Source organism: Terrapene carolina, unplaced genomic scaffold (assembly GCF_002925995.2).
Source record: "Terrapene carolina triunguis isolate 2854851 unplaced genomic scaffold, T_m_triunguis-2.0 Scaffold633, whole genome shotgun sequence".
NCBI lineage: Eukaryota > Metazoa > Chordata > Testudines > Emydidae > Terrapene > Terrapene triunguis.
This window is the reverse complement of record NW_020664984.1, coordinates 1,433,803-1,456,952: the sequence shown is the minus strand read 5'-3', so window position 1 is coordinate 1,456,952 and position 23,150 is coordinate 1,433,803. Positions and strand designations below refer to the sequence as shown.

The window sequence follows — 23,150 nt, the reverse complement described above, 5'->3', positions numbered from 1 at the left end:
ATAACACCTAGAACAACCCTCTGCCCCCAGCTTTGCCTTCTCGATCTCAGGCCAAAGTTGCAGAAATGAAAAACAGAAAAATCACAGGCCAGATCTCCAGCTGGTATAAACCAGGACAGCAACAATGACCCCAATGTGGCCCCATATTTTGACATATAAAGTGAGCACATTTGATATGGCTTCATTGGAAGAAAACAAAACTGGAACCTTGTGATGCACCTAATTTTGATCCCTTTTATACCAGTCCTACCGTGGGACACTTTTGATTTCAACAGAGCTACGCCTTATTCATGCAAGTGTGAACTAAGAATCAGGCCCTCTAGTTGCAATTTAAGATTAGGGCCTGTTAACTCCCCCACTCCACTCTCTTCTAAAACATCCAACCCGTATAATACATCTATGGATTAGTTCCCCTGCTAATTAATGACCTGCAAAGCACTGTCTTAAACACTCTGCAGTCAAAGTTTATGAGTGGAGTGAAACAATTTGCAGTCTCTCATCCTCCTTGGGAAAAAATAACTACTTTGACTTTTTTTTTTTTTTTAAACATTTGCAAAGCTTGTTTCTTTCCCCCCCTCTCCCCTCAGGTATCTCTGTCAAAAAAATGCAGTGAGCAAATCCTTGATTTTTTTTTTTTTACCAGCCATTGTAATTAGCTCTGCATGTTGAAAATTACTCACTCCATCTGTAGCCCCGGCAGGTAGCTAGAGTTCACAGCTAGTGGAATCTTTGATCAGTAATTATGATGTAAAACCAAATCATCCCCCCTCCCCAGCAGTGACATCGCTGCAGTGGAGAAGTACTCACTTCTACCTCCTCCACACCCTCAAATGACTCAGTCAACCCCTCCCTTAAGAGTTTGGCAGGATTTCAACAGAGTGGTTCGAAGGGTGACAAAACACCATGACATGGAAAATTGAGCGATGCTGATAGAAAACAGAGCCAGGACATTGCTCATTGTTAATACGAGCAGCTGATTTTGGTCACCACTTGGATTTCAGTTCAGAACAATACAGAACACAGGTTGTGCTGTATACAAGGAGATCCAACTGGTTTCTGCATTCATTAGGAACATGAGATTATTCGCCTTCACTTTAAACCCAGTTTAGCTGTTGCACATTTTTAATACTAGTTTTTCTCCACCACATATATACATGTATGTGTGTCTCCATCAGTTGTGGGGCTCAGGTTTATTTTAATTTGGCTTTTATCTTTCACCCAACTAGCGCAGCAATGAAAAGTCCTGGTTTTCTTTTGCTAATTCTGTGATCTGTGTTTTTGTCCAAAGCGGTGTGCGTTTCTCAGTGGCATTTTTATGCTTCACCTCTTTGTGTGCTCCATTTCTTACCTAGCTGCAGTGGTAGGCCTGGCTTTTTGGTTTCATTGCTGGTGTGAGCCACATCACCCACCTACACACTGCTTGGAATCAATGGGCCTGATTTTGTGCTGGATTGCCCCTTGTGTCATTTTAGATACCGGTGCAAAGTGGATGTCCAATGTTACCGCACTAAAAAGGCAGGGCTCTGGCACTCGCTTTGGGCCTGGTCCAAAGCCTGCTGGAGCCAGTGAAAAGTGTGGCATTGACCTGAATGGGCTCTGGATCAGACCCCCAGTGCAAGTGTAGGTGTGACCGACACAAGGCACAAGACAGTGAAGAATCAGTTCTTCTGGTCCTCATATGGTATAAATCAAGATAGCGCCACTGATCTCAAGGGAGTGACACCAATTTACACCGGCTGAGGATCTGGCCCCGTGTGTCCCTGCAGCATGTGGCTGGCAGAACGGGACTTTGCAGGCCTGACTCCCTCGCACCCAGGATACGCCATTCTAATGCCCCTGGGCTCGAATCTCCTCCCATGTAGGTGAGCACAAGGGGCAGCTCCTTTGGTGAGGATGGAGTCGCTTTGGGGTAAAACAATTGTGTAAGAGGCGCCTCAGCCCAATATTTCCACGTTCCATCTGTGCAGTGGTGGAACGTGCTTCAGAATAGACACTTCCCCCATCATTTCCTGCACCCGTCAAAGTCCATTCTTGCTATCTCTTATACTTCTGTGCCTTGGTACAGCACATTTATTCCCGTCTGTCTCCTTCTAAACTCCTTCTGCTTGGCTATTGCTCAGCAGACACTGGCTGCCTCACTCATGTACATTCATGTGATCTAGTGCATTAGAAGAACTATATTGGGTTAAATTCTGCTGTCTGTTACACCTGGGGTAAATCCAGAATAGGGCCGTAGACTTAAGTGAAAATACTACTGGATTTACACCAGCGTAACTGAGAACCTGATTTGGCCCACTAAGCTAAGTATGGCTACAATGCTTTGAGACGGATTCGCCTCTCACTTAGGCTGGTTTTAGACACTGGTGTAACTCCACTGACTGCCGCGCAGTTACTCCTGATTTACACCAGCATGGGAGCAGAATCAGCCCCCTTTGGTTTGATCCACCACTGTGTAACTCCAATGAGGAGTCAGACTAGCCTAAAACTGGAGTAACACATTGGTGACATCGGCCTGCTACCCATGAACCATTGCAAGAACCCATCTGTATACATTCTACAGCAGAGGCAGTTTGGTTTCCCATGCACCCCCCAAAAGCCCCAAATCCAACCTGGCATTTTAATCATTATAATATATGCATTTCTATAGTGCCCATTACCATGGTACCTGGATAAAGATCCTTTCATTCAAATTGTATTCATTGGTGAAATGCACCAATGGGACAAATTCTAAGCTCTCTAACACCAGCCTAAATGTGCAGTAACACCACTGGCTGCAGCGGAATTACTCTGGTGTGAGCGATTAGAATGTGGTCTATATGACAAGTCAGATTCTGTGATAGTGTCAATCCACAGAGTTCCACTGAAATGGATGGAGTCTGATGGTTTACACCTGCCGAGGATCTGGCCCTTCACCATTAGGCTAATTCTGCTCTCATTTATAGCGGTGTGATTTAACAGAAGCCAGTGAATTTACTCTAGGGGTATGTCAATGTACATGAGAACAGAATTTGGTCCATTATGCAAAGTTAAAGGACAGATCTGTTTATACTAGCAGATCTCTTCCCATTCTGTGCACTGTAACTTGGCAGGTTGACTTTTCGTTAGCTTGCTAGCCTGGGCAAAACCTGCAAATATGCTAGTGCATTAGGCTCCAATCACACAGAATATCTTGTAAGTCCAATGAATGCCAGGATACCACCCTGGTTGTTTGTCGGAGAGGGAGGGAGGGAGGGCACACAGGCTATGACCTTCATTGTGTTATTTGTTTAGAATCAAAGTGTCACAAACCTAACCAAGGAACATTGTTTTTGTGCATGATTACTGGCGCAAGATTGACATTTAATCAATACTGTACACTTATCAAATGCCCTGTCTAGCGCTTCTAACTCATGCACCAATCGATTTCTACAGAATTATTTCTGTGCAGCATCCAAGTGTTGAGATTTCATTCTTATTAAAAAAAACAAAATTGTCTTGCGTAGTCTACTTTCACGGAGAGTTAGGCATACCCATGTCAACAGATCATTAAACTCCTTTCCATGCAGAGCTGTTTCTAATTCAGGACATTATATTGTAGCTAGTTCTCTAACGTGCTTGAAAGTCATTTGTTTTTGTTCTTGTTGCTAATTTAAAACTTTTACTAGTAATCTTTTTGACTGATGTGAGGTGTCAGTATTCTGAAAGTGTTAATTCACTCCTAGCTCCTGAGAGTGGTATGTTACTATCTCTGAGTTCTAGTTTTTGTTTTCCCCCCCCAGAAGTAATTGTGAGCTTCCCCTTTTCCTCCCCCAATCTTCTGTGCTGAGAGGATCCACTTCCACTTACAATCCTTTATTGTAGACAACCGTCTTACTGGTAGTGGCCATTGCAATTTCTGGCTCCAGTCGAGATGTCTCAATCTGCCAAATCAAAGAGGAGGTAAGATTAGAATTGGGCTAATATTGTCTGACAGCAACGGGAGCATGATACATCAATAACATAAATAAACAGAAGCAAGACTTTAGCTGACTTTTCTGATTTTACTTATGCTGGTGTAAATCAGGGGTAACTCCATTGAAGTCAATGAGCCTGACTCTGGTCTCCGAACTATGCAAATCTGGTGTAACCGCTGCAGGAGTCAGCGGAGAGTTATAGAAGGCCCAACGGAGTTCCTCTGCTGTGAACTGCAGGAGTGCGGCTGTAGTAACAAGCAGTAATAACAGTGCTTGGCAATTCAGTAATGCCTTTCACCTGTCATCTCAAAGTGCTTTCCCATGATTGTGCTCATATCGCGCCAGCTTATATTGAATTATGTTATGTGAAATGACTCATATTCCCTCCCTTTCCAGCCCTTGAAATGCTACATTAATTTAAACAGCCAAACAACACATTTAAAAAAAAAAGAAACTCTATTGTCTTATTTTACATACATTTCCCTTTCCCTTGCCTGATGCCGCCTCTCTTTCCTTCCTGTCAGATCCAATCTAGTCCCCAATCCTGCAATTGGATCCACATGGATGGATGCTTTGGGTGGGATTCACAAAGGTATAGAGCGGCCTAACACCACCCTTTTGACTGTGCCACGACCCAGTGAAGTCAATGGGGCCCTCCTTGTGGGAGCAAGAGTCTGCATGTTCAAATCCAATTCCAGGATCAGGGCCCTAAAGTCTCAGGAGGGGGACTAGCAGTGAAATCCTGGCCTTGCTGAAGTTGGTGGCAAAAGTCCAGTTGATTTCAGTAAGACCAGGATTTCACCCCATGTCTTCCTTAGTCCTGCCATGAGTGCAGGGGACTGGACTAGATAACCTCTGGAGGTCTCTTCCAGTCCTACGATTCTATGATTCCTTCTCTCTGTAAAGCACTATGCACACCTATGGCACTATAAAGACGTGTTAAATAACATAATACACTATATAACAGACGAAATGATATACTATATAAATCTTTGAAAAGTTCATCAGTGGATCTTCTATGCTGTATATTTTAAAGGCAGCATTGTTCCATTCTCCACTGCACTTTTTCTCTATGTGAAATCTCCTTTACTTTTTCCAATCAGACTTACAAAAAAGCTTTTCTGTGATCCAAAAATAGTCGGCACCTCTGTATTTGGAGGACGAGATTGGGGTGGGAGGAATTCTTATTGTCCAGTCCAGACCAGGATCCCCCCCGAAACAGGACCCTGCACCTGACAGTATCATATTTTAAAAAATCCTATACATTTAATCAGTGCTGAAGCTGACAATGCTAGGAACCCACGTTAAAATCTAAATGCTTTTGAAAATGTTTAACCTAGTTAGACAAATTAGCAAAAATTTGTGCAAAACAATTTAGGTATTTAAAATATTCAATGTTTTTAAAAACTGGAAAAACTGTTCTTAGCTTTCAGCTGCAAAAACCCAACAAAATATAACATCAAAGCAATCTTAACATGAGGTGCAACATAACCCTTCAGCAAAGCTGTTAAACAGCTACTGAGGCATCATGGGAAATAGCACTTCATTTATTCAAATGCACATATGTCAGGTTTTTGCACCATATGTCATTCCAAGCTATTTACAGTAATAATTAAATCTTAATCAACGTTTAACCTCTGTAAAATGTTTGAAGGGATCTAATCACCCTTCAGACTGCACTAATGAAGGAGAAATATATAAACATAAAAAGAAAATGATGCATAGATAGCACACCAGAAAGAACAGTAATTGCAAAATTGTATTTCTTTTAAATATAATCAGCAAATTATGTAAAGTCAGCCAGCGAGTATTTTAAGTGAAGACATCTTGGGTGTCAGAGGTGTGATCAGTTAATTTTGTACTGCTATCCATAACAGATGTAGCATATTTTCTTTTAGTGCCATTATTAGCAACTTCACCATTTCTTCTTTTACTGAAACACAAAGTAGAGCATTATAACAGGGGGAAGCTACTCAGCAAGGATAGAATAGCCTTTCCTCTCATTGTACAGGAGACGTGACAGCCGCCATTTTGATACCAGGATTAACTCTGATATGGCTGGCTCTGATACAGCTTTTCTTTCTATTTTTCCCCCTCTGGTACGGAAAGAAAAGTTTTTTACACATCCACGTAGTGCAGTTTCACAGATCAGTATTAAATATCACAGCCAGAGGTGCCTTAGAATTACCTCGCTAAAAGACATAGGTAAGGGAGATATATACCTAGAGATTGTCATAGACTCACCCACATGACCTAATTCTCTGCTCTGTTAACACACCCACACAGTTAGGTCAGGATGGCACAGGAGGGGAAATTCACCTTGTGGAAAGCTAAATGCACCACTTCAACCCCAGGGTGAGGATGCAGAGCTGGGTGAATCGGTGGAACAGGCATGCCAGGGAGTATGCTGCAGCCGATTCAGACCAGTGCAGAGGCAGTTGCTGAAGACGACGCAACCGCAGGATCCTGGCCTACCCAGGTCAAATGGCTCTGCCCGCAGAAGATGCACAAAGTGGCAGCAGCTGCGAGCCGAACCTGGTGGATGGAACAGTGAGTCGGGAGGAGCTGTGGTTTCCGCTTACGTGGGCTTGGGGTGTGAATTCATAGCGCCATTTAGCTCTCTGCACCATGCCCCAGACAATGGGCTTTATGCGGGAAGGATGAATTTCACCCTCTACACAGAGGGGGATTTCTAGGGACAGCAATTTATGGGCTAGATCAGTGGCTCTCAACCTTTCCAGACGACTGTACCCCCTTTCAGGAGTCTGATCTGTCTTGCGTACCCCAGGTTTCACCTCACTTAAAAACGACTTGCTTACAAAATCAGACATAACAATACAAAAGTGTCCCAGCCACACTTGTACTGAACAATTGCTGACTTTCTCATTTTTACCATCTAGTTATCAAATAAATCAATTGGAATGTAAATATTGTACTTGCATTTCAATGTATCGTATATAGAGCAGTATAAACAAGTCACTGTCTGTATGAAATTGTAGTTTGTACTGACTTCGCTAGTGCTTTTTCTGTAGCCTGTTGTAAAACTAGACAAATATCTAGATGAGTTGATGTGCCCCCTGGAAGACCTCTGCCTACCCCAGGGATATGCATACCCCTGGTTGAGAACCACTGGGCTAACTTGTGCATTGCACGCACAGCCCTGCAGTAAGTGTGGACCTGCATTGCCCCAGGGGACCTCCAGGGGGCACTCTGGTCTCCTGGGGCTCCCTGCCTCCACTGAGGAAGAACAGTTTGACACCCCTGTAAGGGCTACAGCATACTCCCCCCTACACAGCCGACCAGTCCCACCTGCGAGGCGAGGCAGACAGGCACTGGGGTGGGAGAGGGAAGGCAGTAGGAGTGGATTAAGGATGGCAAAGAGGTGGCTAGTATTGCTGGTGTGGGAGCCGAGGAGCCAGTGGAGAAGTGATGCTGTTTGACCAGGAAGAAGGCAAAGCCGACGGAGGAAAGAATGAATTCATAGCACCGGAAGTCCATGCAGTGACAGGTCTCTTTCCAGAGACCTTTAGCAGATGATAGGGGTAAAACTGCTGTGTAAAGGATCATGGGTGCCCTGGGTACATTTTATTGCCATGTACTGTTGGGCCCACTCTTCCCTGGTTAGACCTGGGAGACTGGAAATAACTGACTGGGGATCTCTGGCACTGGGGGCCGGGGAGCCCTGAGGCCAGCGCAGCCCTGCATGACTCCAATAAAGGCAACAGTGGAGATGCTATAAGCACTGCCCCGGAACTTCAGTTCCGTGTGCACTCCCAGAAGTGCGGATGTGTTTCCGACGCAGGTAAAGGAACAAAGTACTTTGCCGAGGCGCCAGCAATGCATTGATGAGAAACGCACCCAGGGGGCTATTCCCTTCGTTTGGAAATCAAATGGAAAAAAATAAGGTGCTGATACTTTAAGGCAGTAGAGTCACAAGTCAGGGAAGGCAGTAGTTAAAGTTTCGGCAGCAGCATTAGCTTGGCTACATCCACATACCCATGCGTAGTACTTTCCATCCCCGTTTTGGTGTTAAAAGTGTAGTTTAATATAGTATGTTAAACAGGTATGTTGTTAGGTCAGCTGCCAGTATCCTGGAATCTGCTCAGCCCGGCTTTGGGCCAGGGAATGGTACTGAGACTCTTGGTTCTGACAGATGTCCACCCACTGTCCAGAGAAAAGGGAAGTCCATCCGTACTCATCCTGCTGGGCCCCTGTAGCATTTGATACCAATGATCAGCAAATACTTTTGCCTCATCTCCAAGAAGGTCTAGAGTGAATGGAAATGACCTAATCAGGGACTTCCTCCCAGATAACGCTGAGGGCTGCTATGGGCATTGGTGCATGTGCCTCCATACCTCTCACCTGCAGTGCATTACCAGGCTCAATCCTCTTCCACACACGACTCAACATCTCCATGAAGCTGTTGGAAGTGTTGGTGAGACAACAGGGGCCGGAGTGCCTGTGGCACGGAGATGATACCCAGCTGTACAGCTACTTCACACCAAACGCAAACGGCATCATCACCCAGCTCCCTCGGTGCCTGGCCAAAATCAGCTCCCGGAGAAAGAGCAGCCAGCTAAAGCTCAATGACTGTGGTGATGCTGGTGGGAAGAGGGAAATGCTCCAGAGAACCGACTTCCTCTCTTTTAAGGGCGTTTGCCCTCATGTTAAGTGAGTCCACAGCCCGGGGTCCTTCTCGACTCCTAAGTGCCAAAATAGTCCTGGAGGGAGAAAAGCTCCAAGTTCCCTCTTTGACTGGCCAGAAGACCGCAGCCCACCCTATCAAACACTAGCCTGGCCATCGTGATCTGCATATTCGTGATCTCCAGGTTTGGCTCTTGCAGCTCGTTATAATGAGGAATGAAGCCCCGTGCCCTGAAAATGCTTCGGGGTGCAAAGGAAGCATCCCCCTGCTTGGCAACTCTGATGGCCAGGAACACATCTCCCTGGCCCTCCACCCTCTGAACTGGCTCACCCCTGACTGCAGCGTCATGGACTCGATTTGGAGACCAAGGGTCACATCACCCCCCCTCTCCTCACCCACAAGGGGTGGCTCAGGGGGAGGAAGTCCTATAGAGATCTGTTGGGGAGAGCAGGGTATGCCTCCAGGCTTCGGAATAGGATCTAGCACCCAGCCCCAAACCCTCGGGGATGTGCAGAAAGTCACGATAATTGGTGTAGAGGCCCTGTACCTCCCCAGCTGCTCTGGGCCCTGGTGGCCATCCCTATCTCACTCCCTGGTAGCGCAGTTCCATTGAAGTCCTGCTACCAGGCCCTTCCTTGGTCATGGCCACCCCATGAGTCCCCTTTAAAGAGATAGGTCCACCAGAAAGGGTGCTCCAAGGAACAGGGAGTAAAGCCCCACTTCACTGGGCAAGTGGGGGAGATGTGTGTCTGCTGGGCCCCAAACCCACCCATATGGGGTGACTAATCTCTGTCCCTCCCCAAGGAGCATCCTTTGTGAGATGTGGTTAAAATGGTGCCGGTTCTCCTTTCCATGTGGGAGGTCAGCTCTACACAGCGGACTTGGGGCGGGGGAGACGATCCCCCACTAAATCAGGGATAATAGTTGCTGGGAGGCCTGGGAGAAAAGGGACTTGAGTTTTGGCAGTGGGAGAGGGTGGGTCGGAAGTGGGAGAACGGCTCAAGAACCCACGGAAGGGAACCGAGTTTACAATCCCTGTCCCCCAAGAGTGCTGAAAAGGGTCAGGGAGAGAACGTGGCAGCCTCAAGAGTGGGAGACCCACTCGGTAATGTGAAATGCCAAACCAAGGAGGAGCAAAGCTACCCTGCGCCTGCCAAAGAAACCTTTACCGTCGACATCAGCAGGAGCTGGCTCGGTTCTGGGAAATGACCTGGACGCACAGCAAGGCAGAAAAGGTGCTTTTCACAGCAGGGAACAAGCTATGCTATTCCTGTTCTTGTCAAGTCGAGCTGGCCGGTTTGCCCGGGACTAGCCCTAGGACTAAATATTATCCCCCCCACCAGTTACGTTCTGGGATTCGATGCAGTTCTGACAAGCCTGCATCCTCCCTCCAGCAGATTACCAGGTGCGTTTAAAACAAATCCACCCTATGTCCCTCCTCAAGCATCTGTTTATGAATGAGCATAACCCAGCATGGCAAAGCTGGCTTTCCAGCCATGCTCTTGACCCAGTGAAATGTATCCCTTGAGGGGAACAAAGGCGCTTTAATGGGAAAGCCTCTTGTCGGTGGCCGCTGTGAGTGAGTTCCATTCCCCCGTCTGTCCCCTGCCGTGGAAGCCTCTCTCCTCTAATCAGTACAGACAAGGCTAATTGGGGTGATAAAGAACTGGCTCCGAGAGCTGGCGTGGGCTGGCAGAACAAATGGTGCGGTGGTCACAGCTGGGACTGTGGAGACAGAGAGAAAGCGTGTGATACAGGCTCCGGGAGCTGAAAGTTTAATCAGCCCATGTTGCGTGCGGGTCTGCGAGGTGGGGGGTTGTGTGTGTTTTGCATTCGCTGCTGACATGGGTGTAACGTACACGCGCGTCCGGTGAAGCAGAAGCAGGCAGAAAGCAGATGCTTTTTGTTGAGGATTGATAATCATTTCTCTCCCGGCTCGGGAAAAGGTGTAGAAAGGAATGTGCTCCTAAGGGTGTAAGGAGGGAGACAGGTCTAGGCTTCCTGCCAGGGATCCTGTAATGATATGGAAGGCAGCTAGGGGAGACAGGACCAGATGGATTTGGCATACAGCTAATCGCGCCGCCAAAAAACACCACCACAAAAAAACAGTTTTCTAGAGGGGAGGGTCAACATGTATTGACTGAGGCTCCATCATGAGGAGGTGGGGGAAGGGGATCTGGGCTTGGTTCTCTTGTTCTATGGGGGCAGGAGTAAAAAGAGAGATGACGGTGGTAGAGTTCAAACAGAAGTATTGATGCAGAACTTGCTGGGTGAGGATCCGTGGCCAATGTTATGTAGGTCAGACTAATTGATCATAATGGTCCGTTCTGGCCTCATAATCTATGAATCCACCCGGAGTGGGATGGTGGAACCCAGAGCACCTACCAAATGGCATTTTCAAACAAATGGGGCTAAAATCCAGTGTAGTCGTCGCTCATGATGAGCATGATTATTCTGGGTATTACAGCAGCATCTAGAGAGGCCAGACAGGACTTGGGGTCCGTGGTGCTGTACAATCAAAGAAGTCACAGCCTACCCTGCAGGGGATGGACAAGCAATCGAGTAGGTTTTTATCCTCTTTCGTTCCTGCAGTAAGATCGTCTATGCAGACTGTAACTGGCTTCTACAGCGCTCCCATGTTATTTCAGAATTCCGGTTTTTTTACTGACAGTAAATGAAACCATGTTGTTAATAGGGATAAAATTCAAAAATGGAACCAGAACCCTGCGGTGCCATGTTTATTTTTATAAGGCTGAGGACCGCTCTCCAAAAAAAGAAAAACAATTGAAAATGCATTTAAAAAGACAGCAAACCCTGCTCTCTTCTCTTCAGATCAAAGAGAACTTCCACAAAGTTCCCCTAGCTCCCAAAAACTGAAACACTCTCTCTCTCTCTCTCTCTCTCTCTCTCATTAAAAGGCAGAATCAGGAAGGAAAGTGGGATTTGCGAATGTGAGAGCAGCTTGGAGAGTTCCCCTTCCATCAAACTACTGGGCAGAATTCTCCTTGTGGCATCTGTGCAGCCCCACTGACACCAAGCTGTTGCAGTGAAAGGAAGAGCAAGATCTGGAAATAAATGGTCCAGTCTTGCACTCAAAGCTCTGACTTTGCCTGAATGGAGACGGCAGGGTCCGGGTGCACAAACCTTGCATGCTTTTAATTCCCCCATCGTCTCCATGTGTTCATCATGATTCCATCTGATTAACAGCTTCCTGCCAGTGCTGGATGCAGGGAAGTCAGCCATAACTGCATCCCGTGTTACTTTTCATTAGATTATAAGGCCTGGGGCAGAGACTGATAACATCTACTATGGGGCCAGGGAATATTAGGATAATCTAGTCCGATTTCCTGCAAAGCACAGGCCAAAGAACATTGACCAGTGATTTTTCCCTCTGGCCCAACTACTTGTGACTGAATTAGAGCAGATAATTTAGAAAGACATCCAGCCTCAATTTAAAGACTCCCAGTGATCTTACCATACCTGGTCCATGGTTATTTACCATCGCTGTTAAAAATTTGCATCATGTTTCCAGTTTGAATTTTTCTAACTTCAAACTTCCAGTCACCAAATCTTGTTGTGCCTTTATCTGCTAGATTAAAGAGCCCTCTGCTTTCAGAAATCTTCTCCCTCTGTAGGTACTTACCGACTATTATTAAACAGCCTCTTAATCGTCTCTTCGAATAGACCGAGATGCTCAAGGATCTCAACGTATGGCATGTTTACAAGACTTTGAAATATTCTTATAACATTTTACCGACTCCTTTCCAATTTTTCAGCATCCTTTTAAAAATATGCACTGGTCTCACTACTGCCATATATAATGGTAATAACGCCTCCCTACTTCGACTCAATATCCCCCCATTTATGGATCCAAGGATTGTGTCGCCCTGGGAGCTCACATTCAGCTCAAGTCCTTTCCAGAGTCACTGCTTTCCAGACTCTAGCCCTATTTTACAAACCGGGCCTTTTCCTTGTCCCACGATGCATGACCATGTATTTGGCTGTATAAAAACACATTGTGCTAGCCTGCAATGAGCGTGGGCTGCATCAAAACGCGACACTGTACGAATGGCCCCTTTCGCTAACCAGACCTGATGCCTGGGTGTGTCCAGAGTCAGATCTGCTGGCAGAATAAGCTTTGCCTACTTTTTACTTCTGCCACCCCTGCAAAGCCAACCCAGGGAGCAAGAGCCTGAATCTACTTTGTGTCATGCATCATCAATAGAACTGCTAATTGAATTCCAATGTGCAGTGCCAAATTTTACCCAGGCAATCCTACTGAAGTCAACAGACAGAATGTGGAGACAATGAGATGGCACGGATGTGACAATGTAGCCTGCAGAATCTTTATTGCTGGGGACTGTGGCCCAAGGACCCTTTGGTGTCAACTGACAGATGGCGTGAGGGATGCATAGGGTTTTACAGGGATTCCCTGTATACAAAGGGTGGCAGGTGACGTCTCTGCCGAGAGGCAGTAGCTCACTGCTCACGATAATCATTTCAAAAACGTACATACGGATAATACTGAAGGAGTTAAGTGTCTCTCCTGGGAATTATGTTCTTAAAGCCTTGAAGTTAAGGGCAGGTCCCGAGGCGGTGACAGGCCTTGGACAGGTTCCCTTCAGGCAAGGGGGTAGCAGACCCTTCTCTCTCTCTGTCTGCTCATGTGTGTACTGTGCGTTGTATGTCCTACCATGGGCGGCTATTTGCATACTGAGCCAGATCCTCAACAAAAGCGTGGAAAATCTAGATGAGAGAAAATCTACAGGAAAAAACAAAACCAACAGAGGGGTTTGCTGTTTATGAGTAAAGACAATGAACTTGAGGGGGTATAAGTGGGTGTACAGAGGTACACCCTGGATTCTTTACCTAGGGGACAAGCTGGCAGCGTTTTTCGCCTCATGAAAAAAGGATCCCAGCCAGGCCTGGATGAAAATTGCTGGAAGGACTTTGGGGTGAGCATAGCTCTATAAGACATGGAAGCATTTAGTTAAATAAGTCTAGGCTCTAGAACGCCAGTGATGATTTTATTTTATAGGTAACCCTTTGTTTCCAATACTTCTACTTGCTATCACTCGAATCTCTATTCTCTGTTAACTAAAGTTTGGCTTGTTTTCACTAGAAGCATAGCGACGTTCTGTGTGCTAAGCAGAGCAGTGATCTCAGGTGGGACAGGTAAGCTGAGGTGTACTATTCCTTTGGGAGCAGCGAATCTGGAAATGTCATGAGTGTCCAGTGGAATGGAGCTGGACCCTCCAGGGAGCTGCTCGGAGGTGGGGTGAGCCTATCCCTAACCTGCAGAAAGAGAGCAGGTTCCTGAGAGGAGTGCTTGTGTTCCTGGTGGCAGGTGGAGTTGGGAGCAGACCCACAGCAGGCACAAACAAGGCTTCCTGGCACTAAAGGCAGGTGGTAGTGAGGTGCCTCCCAACCCTGGGTAGCCCTAGGAAGTGTTACAGTGACAACGTTGGGAGAGCTAGAAAGTGCCTGGCTTGACTCAGATCCCAGGATGAGTTTGTAGCACTGGCTGGTAGACACAAAGGTATTTTATATGCAGTGGTAAGAAACAACAGACCCAGAACCTCAAGAGGTTATTTTCACAGAGTCACTCTGCAAGATTTGGAAATATCTCTGACTCCAGGCTCCCCAGTACGGGTTTGTTTGACTATTTCAAACCACGTTTACCAGGCAGCTAAGTTTTTTGCTGCTCTGACAGGAGGCAGGCTTTTCCACGACTGCTTTCCTCTAAATATCTGGGGCCAAATTCACTCGCAGCAACACCTGCATGAATACAGATGCATATCAGTGTCCCATCCAGGAGTGGGCGCTCAACCCCCGCCGAGCCACCTGTGGATGGCACTTATGCCAGGAGCATCCGTAGCCCCAACAGGGGAAGAAGAGCTAAGGGGATGTGCTAAGCTTGCTAACCCTCTCAGCCCCAGGCACCAACTAGAAATATGCTCTCCAACCCACTTCTGTACCATAGGGTCTCTTCACTTCCCGGATAGACACATTCCCTATCTGAGGTGTTATCTCTCACAACTAAGTCAACTCTCTCTCCCCCGTTACGTGGATCAGCAAACTGGGTCGTTCCACAAGTCCCCATCAACGATGCCCAGTCTGTAGAATGAAAGAGTGGAAAAGACCCCAACATATTTTCATACTGAATTTTCTCCACGTAGCTTAGAAAGCTCAGGTGGATTATTCTTTAATGCTCTCACTGACTAGTGTCATAATGAACAGGCTTGTGTGTTCATCAATGCCCTCTGCTGGAAGGAATCAAAACTGCTTGAATGTGTGTCATCGGCCCTATACTGCTCATACCAAACAGAGATTCACCTGTAGTTCAAAGGCTGTTGGAGAAGGAGGATCTGGATTCTATCCCTGCTGTCACCAGGAAGTTCTGAGTGGCTGTGGTGTGCAGCATAGTTAATAACAATGGTGCATGGATTTGGCACGATGTACGTAACCAAACAACAGCATAAACTGTGAGAAGTGAGGCTGGATACACGAGAAATGCAGGGATCAAAGATACTTGCACAGCTGCTGGGTGCCAAGCCATTTAGCCAGTGATTACTTGCGCTATCGAGGGCTTTAGTAACTCATTTCTTTCCGTCTCTGCTTTGATCATGGCCTTTTGTTTGGCACTTTAAAGTATGGAATTTGAAATGGAGGAATGACATTCCCTAAGAGCTTTCAGTACTGTCTGGTGATGAAGGGAAAGTCAAGAATCGCCAAGGAGCTTTTCTTTCTTTTGCATTAGGGGCTAGAAAACAGCCCCCCTGGTTCAAAGTGTTAAAGGAGAAAGCTTGAGGGCTGGGGAGGGGGGGGGGGCACCAGGAATAGGCTGTTACATGTGTGCTTTCATCCTCGTCCGGGAGGGACCTTAATCTGCATCACAAACCCATCATGCAACCTGGCTAGCTCGGCTAGAGCTGGCAAAGTGCTCCATACGCAGAGATACAGCCTCTGCCCCAGAGAGCTTACAGCCTAAAAGAACGCAAGAAGTCAGGTTGCACCAGAGAGCCAGAGGTGGAAATTGTTTAAAAAACACTCATTATTTTTCCATTTTGATTTTTTTTTTTTTTAAATACAAGCTTATTTCTTGTGACCCTCATGGAAGCTTGATGGGTGGGGTCGTGGACCTCTAGGATTGAAAGGATGCCCTGTGCCATGTGGGGAAATGCCCACAAATGGAGGAGAAGGAAAGGGACAGGTAATTGAGAGGGGCCTCACTAGTGGTGTGCAGAGACACAATAGGAGACAAAGTCTGAGCCGTAGGCAGAGCCGAAGCTGTGAAGGTTAAAGGGGGACCCAGTGGGCAGAGTTGGTCACATTCATCATAGGTACAGGGTGGCCCCGGGCCAGAGCAAGTGGGAGCCCCTCCCCACCCCTTCCACCTGCAGTCTGCTCTGCTCCCCCCCCCCGGCGCTCCTGCCAGGGAAATGGGGTCAGTTCATGGTGGCTTGCCCCACTCTGCCTGCCTGGCACTCCTGAGGCGCTGAGTCCGGGCATGGAGGCTTGCACCGCCCCTCTGCAGGAGCGCCGGGTGGGCGGAGCGAGGCAAGCACCCATGCCCTGACCTCGCTCGCTGGCAGGAGCGCCGGGTGGGTGGAGTGGGTTGGGGCGTGCCCATTTTTCAGGGCCCCCACAATTAGCTGGGGCCCCTGGGCACGGGCCCTGTTGGCCCGGTGGCTAATCCGCCACTGCAGGGTTGGGATGGCGGGAAGTGCTCCAGGTGGGGCATGAGCAGCACTGGCAGAGGGATGCGAAGGGACGCTTTCGGCACAATCTTGCCTAGCTCCCACTAGTGCTGTTAGTCCTTCATGAGCACGGGCAGTGAATTCACACGGATGAGATCAGCAGGGAGCAGAGGCGGACTCAACCCTCTGTGGGATACGCCTCCCTCCGGTAGCAGTCACCTGGCTTTCTTTAAATGTTTCGTACCCTTTCATACAATGATTGCATGGTCTTCCCTGAGATTATTTCCAGAGCCCCTCCCTTAAGAGCACGCAGCACTTTGCATATCACACACAAGACAAACCCCACACTCTGGAGTCTACTCAAATGTGACGCGCAGACAAGGGCTCAGGCACAAGAAAGGGTGGAGAGAGCGGAGGTGAGGAGAGCCACCGGAGAGGCTTTGTGGGGTTTGAAGGACCACCAGGAAGGTGCTGGGGCCTTTTGTGTTAGAAGCTGTTGCAAAAGCAGGAGGCAGCCAGTGAGAAGCGCTGACAGATTAACCCTTTCTGTTGCCCTGGGCAGAGTGTAATAATGTTGCCCCTTCCTCTCAGTTCACCTATTGGCAAGAAGTGAAAACTTTATGTCCCCTTCCTCTGCACTAAGGAACATAAGAACAGCCACACTGGGTCAGACCAAAGGTCCATCTAGCCCAGTCTCCTTGTCTTCCGATAGTCGCCAGTGCCAGGTGCCCCAGAGGGAATGAACAGAACAGGTAATCATCAAGTGATCCATCCCCTGTCACCCATTCCCAGCTTGTGGCAAACAGAGGCTAGGGACACCATCCCCGCCCATCCTGGCTCATAGCCATGGATGGACCTATCCTCCATGAAAGTGTCTAGTTCCTTTTTGAACCCAGTTATAGTCCTGGCATTCACAACATCCTCTGGCAAAGAGTTCCACAGGTTGACTGTGCGTTGTGTGAAGAAATACTTCCTTTTGTTTGTTTTAAACCTGCTGCCTATTAATTTCCTTTGGTGACCCCTAGTTCTTGTGTTATGAGAAGGAGTAAATAACACTTCCTTATTTACATTCTCCACACCTGTCATGATTTCAAAGACCTCAATCATATCCTCCCTTAGTCATTTCTTTTCCAGTCCCAGTCTTATTAATCTCTCCACATATGGAAGCGGTTCCCTACCCCTAACCATTTTTGTTGCCCCTTTCTGTACCTTTTTCAATTCCAATATATATTTTTTGAAATGGAGCGACCAGATCTGCATGCAGTACTCAAGGTGTGGGCATACCATGGATTTATATAGAGACACTAGGATATCTTCTGTCTTATTATCTATCACTTTCCTAATATACTTGTGCCACATGCTGCAAAGAGACCAATGTTTCCAATGCAGACACGATACACTCGGATCTACATGATCAGGGTGCATGCAATGGGTTATAGTGAAATCCACAACTGTGCAATCAAAACGAAATACCTCCAGGCTTGGCCTACCCAGCCCACAGACAAACACACTCGGCGTGCCAAGCCTGCTGTGGTTTTTACGTTTTGAAGTAAAACAGAGCCGTGAGCTGGTACAGAGGCATAACTTAAGTCAATATCTAACGACTTATGGATGGGTTTGATTTATACTTCCCCCGCAAGGCCATTGCGACCTGGGAGCTGATTTCTGTATAATTCATAGACTGTGTGTATGTGTTGTGGGGGGTTATCAAACGTTCCATTTGGACTGCTAAGGGGTGACCCATTTCACTGCAGATCGGGTTTGCATGATGATAGATGTCTACTTAGAGAATAACATGCTTTAAATCTCACTAGTGTAATTTACCTGCAAATTATATGTGGGGGGCGAGTGGGGGAATTTAGGGCTGCTTCTACCCAACGTTTCTGTTCAGGGATTTACCATGTGGCCGTGGACGCTTATTCTCAGATTGGCATTAAAAAAAGGTCACCCCAGGAAGTGAATTTTATATTCAGTTTTTTCTACTGAAAAAAAGCAGCAGATTATTTTTGTGGACATTCAGGCTCTAGTGGTGTGCCCGTGTCAGATGCTCTCTCTGTGCTGGGTATCCATGTTTGATGCACACGCCTTAGGTGGGGGCTTTTGGCCACCAGCACTCATCTCCAGCTGTCTGGAGGATATGATGCTTGCTAACGTGGCAGGTCGGACGGTACAAAGCAGAAGCTCCAGGAGCTGAAGAGTTTTAATGTGGGCAACCTGCATAACCCCGCTGGTGAAATCTGCTTTGTAGAAAATGTCTCCGTGACGACATGAGGGCCACATGCTTATTTATGCTCTCTCACATCTGCTGAGTCTTCTGCGCAGGACCTAGAAAGCGTCACTGCCTGTGACAGAGCACCAGGTGCGAGCTGGAGGCAGCGACACGGGTGATATCAGGTGTGTGTATGACAGCGAGCAGAAATACTCCCCAGGTCAACGTGTGTTAGCTGCAGATCAGTGCAGTGTGGCTCCTGTGCTACTGCATCGAGAGAAGACTGTGATCAGAAAGGAGACCTGGTGCTTACAGCTACCACCCCAGGAGATTACATAGTTTACCCTCTACATCTGAGGCCATTTGGAGCGGAGAACAATTCTGTGTTTTGTTTGGCTTTCCACTGCCGGGTTTAATCTTTAAGCCCTCCACAGGCTTGGCCCAGTTATTTCCATAACGGACTCCCTCAGCCATCAGGAAGTACAAGAACAAACAGATATAAACTGGCCATCAGGAAGTTTAGACTTGAAATTAGATGAAGGTTTCTAACCATCCAAGGAGTGAAGTTCTGGAATAGCCTTCCCAGGGGAGCAGTGGAGGCAAAAGACATATCTGGCTTCAAGACTAAGCTTGATACGTTTACGGAGGGGATGGTATGATGGGATAGCCTAATTTTGGCAATTAAGTGATCTTTGACTATTGGTGGTAAATATGCCCAATGGCCTGTGATGGGATGTTAGATGGGGTGGGATCTGAGTTACTACAGAGAATTCTTTCCTGGGTGTCTGGCTGCTGAGTCTTGCCCATATGCTCAGGGTTTAGCTGATCGCCATATTTGGGGTCGGGAAGGAATTTTCCTCCAGGGCAGATTGGCAGAGGCCCTGGGGGTTTTTCACCTTCCTCTGCAGTGTGGGGCACGGGTCACTTTCTGGAGGATTCTCTGCACCTTGAAGTCTTTAAACCACAAGTTGAGGACTTCAATAGCTCAGACATAGGTCAGGGGTTTGTTACGGGAGTGGGTGGGTGAGATTCTGTGGCCTGCGTTGTGCAGGAGGTCAGACTAGAAGGTCATGATGGTCCCTTCTGACCTTAAAGTCTATGAGTGTCTCACAATGACAGCTGAGACGGACAGGGTGGAACTCTCAGACTCTGCCCTCTGCTGTGGGACCCACAAAGCCAGAAATCTGAACACACTCGAGTCTCTCAACCTTTAATGTGACACAGGCTCAGTTTGCTGCACAAAACCTTCTCAGAATCCCTGCGAAATAGCTTCGAGGAGTCTTCTCCAAATTTGCAGTGTCAGCCTCAGTACTGACAGTCCCAGGCATTTGAGCTTCATTAGCCAGGCTCCAAAACATCATGAGGTTGGCTTAAAAACCATGAGATTTACAAAAAAATATATCTTTTTTTTGCCTAGTGGTTTCTGAACCATTGGGGCCATTCAGGACATGTTTTGAAGTTTCTCTCCACAATCATAAGGACTAAAAAGTTTGTTTTTTGTTAACGAAAGCCAAGATTCATACCTAATCACTTATCTTCAGGAGCTGGGGTTTTAAGAAGAATATCAAATATTGCAAAGCTTGCAGTGAAATCGTGAGAGTTGGCAACACTCTGACCCTAAGACAGTGGCGTGAAATTAAGGAGGGAGTGGAAAGGATGGTCCTTTTGAAGAGCAATGATGCTCTGTGTTTGGCACGCAGATACTGCAGCCTTTAGCGCATTAGACGTGAGCAGGACAGAAGCTCAGAGGTTAACACATATATAACGTGAAGTTACTGCCTACAAGCACTCACGTAGTGGCAATTCCCACGCACGTGACTGAATCAAATAACAAAGTTCATCACCGCAGACAGAAAACAGGTGACCCCAAGGCAAAGGCAGGGCACTTCTTCCCATGCAGTGGAGAACCAGATGATGGGGCAGAATCACGACTGGTCAAGGGCAGGGCTTCTGATGCCCTTTCACATGGAACAAAAAAAGAAGTTTGTTCATTCTGCAGGGAAGTCCTGATTATGTGTGTGGCATGTCTAGCGGAAGGTAAGAGCACATCAAGACAACTGTTTGCTAGCCAACAACTAGAGATTGCCACAGTCCTGGTCCTATAAAAAGTCTCTTAAGATCAGAGGCAAGCACAAGGCAGAACCATTTATGTTTGACCTTAAAGTCAGCAGTTGCAGTGGGCTGAGAACTCTCCCCCACAAGAGGAAGTCCTTCTGAAGTCAGCTGTATGGGGGCATTTAACATAGCAAGTAGGGGGAGAGATTCCTTACTCACTAGTCAGGAGATCAGGAAGTTTATGCTGTAGATTGCATTCTGGTGGGGTGGGGTCCATGCCAGCTAAAGCAGGTATGGAAAGATCAGGACTAGCCTACCTAGAAGATGACCTGGGGATGTCCACAGACAGTCTGTAACCAAAGCAGCAGAACTTGGGTTCTGAAGCAGCCCATCTTTGTTTAATGAAATGGGCTATACAAGCCCCAGCACATACAGATACGTTTGACTTTTGTCCTCTTTTGCTGTATATAAAGGCCCATACTTTCACATCTGGATGCCCAGAGTAGGCATCTACATCTGCATTTAGGCACCAAAAATCAAAGTGGCCTGATTTTCAGAGGTGCTGATCACCCACAACTCCCAGTGAAATCACTAACTTCAGGCACATGAGTGTCAAAATGTGGTCCAAAGCATACAAGCTTTTCAACATGACTGCCAAGATTAGACAAGCTAAGCAGGGTCAGCCTAGACCAGCACTTGTATGGGAGACCACCAAGGAACACGCAGGGTGCTACAGAAAGTGGCACTGGTGGTTCAATAGGTGGCACTTTCTCCCTATGAATCCCTGTTGAAGAAACAAGGACATTGGTAAGGATCAAATTCTGCTTACCTAACTCCCGCATTCCCAGTGGTTTCAAGTGGACACAGTAGGCTTCTTCACTTCCTGTCCTCAGCTCTCGTAGTGTTGCTCTGCATAGCTAAACAAGGCTACATTACACTCTGAAGGGAGCTGCATATCAGTGATGTGATTAGTGAGTGTGCTGTGGAGTAACAAGTGTTAGAGAAATGAAACTGGTATTTTTATATTAGCCAGACCTAGAGCGGTATAATGGAAGCTTTCCTTGATGACACATGAAGTCACAGTGTTTCAAGCAAGTGCCATTGTCTCTTGAAGTGTTGAAAGACGGAAGAGTGAATTCCAACTCCCTTCTCTAGAGAGACAAGGTGGGTGAGGTAATATCTTTTTATCGGAATAAAATATCTTGTATTCTCATTAGGATTTTATTCTCATTCAATAACAATGTCAGAAAGGGATTTGGTTTCATGTTTTTATCTCTGTCCCTGGGACACAGGTTCAAATATGTAAACTATCCATCCTGCAAGCGCGAACTCCTGCAGGTGTGTGGGTTGGCCCAATAAAAGGCATTACCTCACCCACCTTGTCTTTCTAATATCCTGGGACCAACATGGCTACAAAAACACTGCATAAGCCTCCTTTCTCTCTCAATCTTCAGCATCAGCAGCACATAGCTCTGACGGTGGCAATTTTTCTCTTTGGGTGAAAATGAGCAATAAAACCAGATTAAGTCCATTTTAAGGAGAATCCCTCACACAGATCGCATAGCAGGAGAAAACACTCCTGGCTGTTTGGGGGTGAATATATAATCTCTGCAGGTATATGATATACTAAGAGGGAACGTCAAGGACAGCGTGATGGATGTTACAGGATTTAGGGAAGCTGCTGTAGCTTCTGAGACGCCAAACAATCGGCTTGAGAATCTCACGCTTTCAATGTGTCTTCTTCTCTTGGATGGGACAATGAATGGGACGATCAGGAATATACCACAAACCTCAAACAGTTAGAAAGGCCAAAAGGCGTGACTATAATCGCTGGCCTTTGGGGGAATTTGATCTGTTAGTTGGAACTTCTATACATTAACTAATTCTTCTTATGGCAAGCAAATCTGGAACAGTTCTGCTTGCTAAGCAGCCATGTGTCCTTAACACCTCCCTTGGAGTGTGGCCACTGCACGTATGGGGAGAGGCACAGCAGCCATCTCTCTGAGTAAGGGACTGCTGAGAAATGTCCCGAAGAAAGAAGGCAATTAGCAGGCCCTGGAAAAATGGTTTCTTTCCATAAAGTGCCTTTTAAGTATGGCTTTCAAGCCTCTTTAAGGGTTAATGTTTAGCTGTTTACCTAGAGTTGTGGGATGTCAACTCTTTCTTTTGACTCTTAATGGCTTATAGGTAGCAGGAGGTGAAGATTCCTTAAAAGAGATGGTGTCAGGAATGTTTTTTATGCCCACCAGCACCCACACACCTGCAGGAGTTTGCGCTTGCAGGATGGATAGTTTACATACTTGAACCTGTATCCCAGGGACAGAGATATAAACATGAAACCCGATCCCTTTCTGCATTGTTACTGAAGCCTTCTGCAGTACAAAGAGGTTCTTTCTCTCCCCACCCACATTAAATGACCACAAATAACTGTTCAGTTCAAGGCAATTCTTCAAACTACTGCTCTAGGGATCAAGGCTACAGGTTTAGGGCCTGATCCTGTGAGGTGCTGAGCACTCTTTCCTCTCACAAACTTCACCTGGACTTGATTTCAATGGGAGAAAGACTCATCTCCTAATAGCTCCTTTGGAAGCAGCGGTGACATGCCTGTA

At 46.9% G+C, this 23,150-nt stretch overlaps 1 protein-coding gene across 1 annotated transcript in view; it reads right to left on the bottom strand.

Moving 5' to 3' along the window:
* Window positions 1–3,034: 3,034 nt before the first annotated feature.
* Window positions 3,035–23,150, bottom strand: part of SFXN5 (sideroflexin 5) — a 166,938-nt gene continuing 146,822 nt past the window's right edge. The window contains exon 14 of the mRNA XM_026659548.1: window positions 3,035–3,899. Coding sequence (XP_026515333.1) covers window positions 3,822–3,899 — 78 coding nt within the window. The 3' untranslated portion in view covers window positions 3,035–3,821. The remainder of the gene's footprint in view (window positions 3,900–23,150) is intronic.